The 7,157-nt window shown below is 39.2% G+C and overlaps 1 protein-coding gene across 1 annotated transcript; it reads right to left on the bottom strand.

The window, feature by feature from the left end:
• Positions 1-5,444: 5,444 nt before the first annotated feature.
• Positions 5,445-7,157, bottom strand: LOC100720911 (trace amine-associated receptor 7a-like). Its single transcript, XM_063233312.1, has 2 exons — positions 7,136-7,157; positions 5,445-6,550 (listed from the first exon to the last, which is right to left on the bottom strand). Exons 1-2 carry the CDS (start codon positions 7,155-7,157, stop codon positions 5,445-5,447), a joined length of 1,128 nt encoding a protein of 375 aa, XP_063089382.1.

The following is a 7,157-nucleotide window of genomic DNA, read 5'->3' as shown; positions in this document are numbered from 1 at the left end:
GACCCATGTGGCTCTTGATGTTCCTGGGGTGAAGGCAGACGAGAGGATGAGGAAATGAAGAAGAGATAAAAGCTGGGGTCAGGTGGAGCCTTTTTCCTCCTGATGGGAGGAAAGGAACTGCTCAACTACTGTAGCATGTTGATTTATACACTCAGAAGGATGGTGTCAGTTTCGACCCTGATGCCTAGCAACTTGTTTGTCTGGCTAGACCGGGCCTCTTGCCTGGGAACTGAACTAAATAATGCAAAGGTTGTTTATCAAGAGCATATCTGGACAAAGGGAAAGGCTGGTTCCTGAAGCCCTGTGCAGAAGACTGAGGGAGTTTGCCAGTTTCCATTTCTAGTGTCACTCGTGTTCTGAACCGTTGGCAAGTTCTGCTGTGCTGGCTGCTGGTGTTTTGTATTAGCTCTCCTTTGCCTTCAGTCTCCAATGTGAGGGAGCCATGTCAGTGTGGTTCATTTCTACAGCAAACAGAAAAACTGAAATGTCACCCAGGATTTGGAGGCAGATTTATTTACATTGACAGACAATGACAAGGAATGGATCCTTATTAAAATGTCAAACCCCAAAGGCTCAGAGAGGGAGGCTTTTATGGAGTTTGCAAGGAAGAAGCAGTGTACTTGACTGCCTTTGATTGGCATCACAGTGACCAGCTGTTTCTAAGGGACAGAAGCAACAGGAACTGAAGTAAACTGGAGGTTACCTGGGCAACTAACAGAAAGTGAACATTGGCTGGAGTGTGTGTGTGTGTGTGTGTGTGTGTGTGTGTGTGTGTGTGTGTGTGTTTTATGCTATACATAGAGTTGTGCAGCTCTCTGATCCTGCTAACAGAAGCTGCCAGGATTCATACTGAGCGATCTCCCACTCAGCTTTTTTCTCACTTGCCATCCCTGCTCATTTTGGGCCCTTGTCCACACAATTTGAAATCTGTTAACTATACTGCTCTCAAAATGATTTTTTTGATGAAAATAGTGTACAAAATACATTTTTCCTATCTATTGCTGATCCAACACATAAACAAAATTGTGATTAAAATTTGTTATAAAAGAATTACAGCTTGTTAGAAATCAGTAATACTCATACAGTTTTGAATAATGAATCTACAATAAATATAAGAAACAGGAATATAAACCATGACTCTAACATAATTTAGTTTCATTCTACAGAAATTTTATTTAACTTCTAAAATTATTTCACTGAGTACAAAGTATTTCAGTAGGAAAAATGGAGTATTATGCCACGCACTGTTTATACTCTTATTAAAAAATTGTCCAGGTGTAGCTTATTACCTTTTAGAACTAAACCCCTTTCCTTAACATAAAAATAAAGATTAGAGCTATCTATCATCCCGTAATTATTAGTTTCCTTAAACTATAAGTGTACTCAGTGATTTTGAGTTATATAATGGATATGAATATTACCTAAGACAATTTACTAATATTATTTATTAAAAAATTTTACCTATGGGACAACCATTTCCAGTAATAATGAAATAGTTTCTGTGCATCACTTCTCCTACTGAGAAAGTCTAGGAAATCTGGGAAATATATTTTTAAAAAAAACTTTAAAATATTAGATACATATAAATATATCAAGAATTATTCATGACCCAGGGAAAAAGAACATTTGGAGAGGTGAATTTAAAACACAGGGCCACCGTTTTGTTTTTTTTTTTCCTTTTTGCACTGTTAGCTAATTCCAGATGAAACATCTGAATTGATGAGGAGTCAGGCAAAGCTTTGGTGACTTTGTTAGGTTAACAGGAAACAATTAGATTCTGGATCCTAAAGAGCAAAATGACCAAAGGCACACCTACCAGCAGGGTTTGAGCTTAAACCCTGCAATCCTGGGATTCCATAAATGTCAGGGTAAAGCTTTCCTTCAAATAGTCTCAGTTTCTATGATGGTGATCAGAATGATCCCAGTTGCTACCTCCCTAATATATATGCCATACGCAAATACAAATTGTCTAAGTCTTTAAATTGCTGAATTAATATTTCATAGAACATGCATCAAACTTAATAAATATAACCAAAATTAAAAGGCTCCAAGACAACTGTGTGGAGATAAATAGAAATAATAAACAGAAATAATAAAATAAATAGAAATAATAAAAAATAAAATGGGAAAAACATATGATTTACAATGACTAACTTGACCATTTGACAATTTTTAACATAACTATGTAAGCATATTCAAAGTAATAACCAAATTTGGAAACTTTAACAGAGAAGTGTAAACCATGTTGAGGCTAGATGTTCTAGATCTGAAAATCACTGGTCTCTGTTTCTCAACAACCCAGACATGAGGCATGTAAATGTCAGAATGTACATTGCCCCTGACTTTTGCTCTTATAAGGCAAAACTGATGGCAAAACTCAGGCTCGGTGAGATGAAATTCTAGGCACAGTATTATAAGAGTCTGAGGCAGGAGGATCTGGGTTTGATTCTTATCAAGGCTGTTGAGGGAGTAGGAAGATCATGACTAAAAAAGGGAAAGAAAGAAAGAAAAAAAGAAAGAAAGAAAGAAAGAAAGAAAGAAAGAAAGAAAGAAAGAAAGAAAACAGAGCTAGGGATGTAGCACAGTGTGAAGGACCTGGGTTCAAACTCCAGTGCTAAAACACAAAAATATGCACACACAGAGAGAAAGAGAGACAGAGACAGAGACAGAGACAGACAGGAAGATGACTTCCCTGAACTTCAAGGAATCTTCATTTGACCTCGTGAAACTGAATTTCCCTCATCACTTGGTCTGGGAGCTGTGGGCATTGGCTGTCTCTAAGCATTGGCCACAAATAGTGTAATCACACAGCACCGGTGGCTCTGATGGCTGCAGAGGTGACTCAGACACAGTGAGGTGCTCAGTATGGGGCCAAGAGAGTCTGAAGGCATATAACACACACCTTAATAAGAAGCACAGCGGACAATGGGAAAAGCTGGAGTTAAATTTATAAAGTGTCACTTGAATGGAGACAAAACTATGATAAACTAAAGCTAACAAATGTTGGAAGCTACAGAGAGGAAGCAATGGTGAAAACGCATATCAAGTTACTAAATTCGGAAAGGTAAGATGAGAACTCAGACACACAAAACAGTAATTACAGCACTGGAGAAACCCAGACAGCTTAGAATTGGTGGGTCAATTTTTTTAAGAGAAGGGAAATACATTAAGATGCAGTGAACCTCCACTAAAGACTTGTGTGTGTGTGTGTGTGTGTGAGAGAGAGAGAGAGAGAGAGAGACAGAGACAGAGACAGAGACAGAGAGACAGAGAGAGAAAGAGAGAGAGAGAGAGAGAGAGAGAGAGAGAGAGAGAGAGAGAGATTGAAAAGTGAACCCAGGGCCTCACTCATACTAGCCAAGAACTCTATCACTCAGGTGGTATTTCTGTTCTGGGAAAATCCCTGTATTCATGGCAACGTTTATCCCTGCACTGAGCAGGAAGTGCTGGGCTAATGACGTCCTCTGTTTCAGGTTGGTGTGTGCTGGGCAGGTAGGGGTAATTTTATTTTAAAAACCAAAGCTGCCAGGATGGGGAGGCCACATCCCAGAGAAATAAGAGCTGTGTAGAAATAAGTGCAGGGCACCGAGTGGTTCTTGACCTGGATGGTATACTGCTCTGTGGCAGAGAAACGAAGAATGTTATGACTCAGAAGCTGAGCAGGGCTTAGCAGTCTACGTGGCGGAGAGGTGAGAACTGGAGTTCGGGGTGTGTAACAGGGGCAGACTGAGGTAAACATCTCAGGATTTTAGTGGAGACATCTGAGTCAGGGAAAAATGAGAACAATGTGAACCTTTGCTCACTCTGAAATCTGAAGTGAACACAACACAGTGACTACCAGGCTGAAGAAATCTAAATCCTCTCTGTGGGAAATCAATGCCATTTAAAAATCTCTGCAGTGAAGATAACCATTTCTAGGACTAAAGAACTGAACAAATGGAAGAGACTGATGGACTTGTGATCTTGACATTGGAACTGACAGATACGAACCTTTAAAACAAAATATGTACAGAAAACAAATCTATAAGGAATGAAGTAGAAATTCTAGAACTAAAAAATAATACTAAAACTAAAGAGCTAAATTAGAGTCTAACAGCAGATTAAAAACTGAAGGAATACTAGCGAAATAAAAATAGATAAGGAGAAAGTGTCTAGAGAAATGCTCTGTAACAATGAGACTGATAAGCACAGAAAGCAATGAGTGTTAAGTGAAATACTTAACAAGTCCAGGTATGACTGAGACAAATCCCGGAAGTATAGAGTGGAATGATGAGCAGAGTTAGCCTTGAAGACGTGGCTTGCCTGCTTACTCTCCATATTGATGAGAAGCATGCAGATGACCTCCGTACAGGAGCTGTTACACCTGGAGGATTCCCTGGAGCTTCCAGGTTTTTGGTGTCTAACAGATTTGGACAAGACAAAGAGAAAGGCAGCAAATATGTTCACTTACTGAATGTAGGAAAGAAGTAGGCTCTGCAGAGTGAGAGCTGGATGATAAAAGGCCCCTTAGCAGAATGAAGGTATTAGGAAAAGGGATTTTTACATCCAAAAGTCCTGTGGTAGCTTCCCTTCATGTAAATAAGACATTGGGGCATTTGTCCTGTGAAAAACTCATTTTGCCTGGTGCTGGATTTAAAGTGTCCTATAGAAAGGCTTGCTTGGCTTCCCACTAGACATAAATGAAGGATCATGAATACTTCCTTCTGATTGGTTGTGACCATGTAGAAATGCAGCATCATAAAGAGCATCCCAAAATGGGTCCTATGAACATAGATTTAAATGAAGCACAAGAGTATACCACTGTTCTGATTGGCTTGCATATATATATATATATATATATATATATATATATATATATGTAATCAAGGTGTATATGAATATACACAGCTTGATTTATTTTTTTCTGAACTTGACTTCACATTTTTCAGTGTGCAAATCTGACACCACACAATGTAGCCTCTCCCTTCGGACCCTCTAAACATAGACCTATCATCTCTAAGTTTCTTAGCATAATTTATATTTTATTAAGGAATGCTAAAAAGAATATATAGTCAGGAAATAAACCTATAAACTGTTAAAAGCCAAGAATGCAAATTAAAAATATTTTCCAGTAGGTCTTACATATATTTTGTGTTATATATTCTCATAGATACTTCAAGGAAAAGGTTATTAATCTGACATACAAGCAAGCACAGAGAAAACTCAGTGGCCCAAGATCACTGTGCTAAAATGGAAGATTTGACTCTGAAGTCATGTCCTTTCCATTAAATTTGGGTTTTAATAACAATGCATCCGAATTTCACCTGGATTTGACTTGGGTAAAATTGAAGCATAATTCCATTATTTTAGAGTAAGGGATCATGTTGCATGTAGATGATCTTCACGTTCTTCCTGATGAATCTATTCTGAATCTCTTTTCGGTTCCTCCCATTGAAAACAAGAACCTACTCAGGAAGCAAATTGGTTGTGGAGGAATTCTGTTGGAACACTTTACCTGTAACAATTAGTTCAATGGCTTTTCGAAACCAAGGGTAAAAGAAAGCATAAATCAAGGGATTCATTGCCGAGTTGTAATAAGTGATCCAAACTAATATTTCATACACGTATGTGGGAGTGATGAAACCCAGGAAGGCATCGATGATGGAATCAATGAAGTACGGCAGCCATGAAATCAGAAAAGCTATCACTGCGATGCCCAGGGTTGTGGCTGCTTTTCTCTCCCTCCTGGCTACCCTGTCTTTGTAGCTGTCTGATGATGTTGCAGTCTTATTGCTCAGACTTTCAATTTTCCTAGCCTGCTGCTTAGCGATAAGGAAAATCTTGGAATAAACACTTATCATCACAAGAGTAGGGATGAAAACTAATAGAAAGTCTATCAAGACCCAGTTTTGATTGACTGCAACCTGACAGCCTCCCACACAGGTGAGGGCACTCACTAGTTCCTCCAGCCCAGCTTCAGTTGCCTCTGTGTAAAAAACAGAAAAGCTATAGACAACAGCAAGCAGCCAGGAGAAGGCGATACACATGCCAGACACAGAAGCAGTGAACCTGGTGGGATAGACCAGAGGGTCAGTGACAGCGATGTATCTATCGATGGAGATAAAGCATAAGTGGAAGATAGAGCAGTAACAGAAGATTCCATCAAAACAGGAGTGGAATTTACAGAAACTGTCCCCAAAGTACCAGCAGCTCTCCACAGACCTGACCATGCTGAAGGGCATCACAGTCATCCCCACCATGAAGTCAGCACAGGCCAGAGAGGCGATCAGAAAGTTGGCTGGGGAGTGGAGCTGCTTGAAGTGGAGAATGGAGGTGATGACCAGCAGGTTTCCCAAGACAGCCAGCACAGCCCCAGAGCCGAAGACCAGGTAGAGGAGCAGGCGGGGGCCTGTGGAGTAGGGAGTTTTGACACAGGATCCGTTCACATTTTCATAGCACAGCTGGACGGCTGAAAGAGGGATCAGGTCACCAGCACACATGATTGTCTTTTGGTGCCTGAGAAAACTGTCATCTTCTGTGGCCCACTGTGTAATTCCTTTCTTCAAAAATCCTCAAACAAAATATAAAATAGAGTAGTCTGTAATTTCAAATGCATCCATAAATTGTTCCTTTTCTTTATAATGTATTCCCATATCTATAAACTGATTGAAGTTCTCATCTAATAAAATCATTTCCTTCATTGTACCCAACTAATCAACCTCATTATTTCATAAAATGCTGAGTTTTCTTCCTATTTAAAAATATTTGTTTCTTACCTCTGTTTTCATACCTGTGCAGTGATTTTCAGTGACAGGAATGGTCTGCTTCCTGATGCATGTCTGAGTGCCACCTTTTATTAGGGTTCTTATCCTAATTAAGCAGAGCTAAGGTAAAGACCTGAATGATCTTTTCTCTCAGGAGAGTAACTTAATTATGGCAAATATTCAGTGTGGTTAAGACTGAATCCCATAGTGTAAGGAGGAAATTAAGACACTTCAAATAACTATTGTGTTTATGCCCAAACCAAATATGTGCCCATCCAATTTTCTGATGACATGTGGTGTATTCATATAACACAAATGGTCCCAATACTTCTTGGCTCAGAATTTGAAAGCATGTTTTTTTTTTTTTTTTGTTCTGATGAAGAATTATTTACCTTTTGCATGTTTTTGAGACAT

Source organism: Cavia porcellus, unplaced genomic scaffold (genome assembly GCF_034190915.1).
Source record: "Cavia porcellus strain 051 isolate PalLab524CR breed Dunkin Hartley unplaced genomic scaffold, mCavPor4.1 scaffold_22, whole genome shotgun sequence".
Taxonomy (NCBI): domain Eukaryota; kingdom Metazoa; phylum Chordata; class Mammalia; order Rodentia; family Caviidae; genus Cavia; species Cavia porcellus.
Note: the sequence above shows the minus strand (reverse complement) of the source record. Positions and strands in the feature narration are given on the sequence as shown.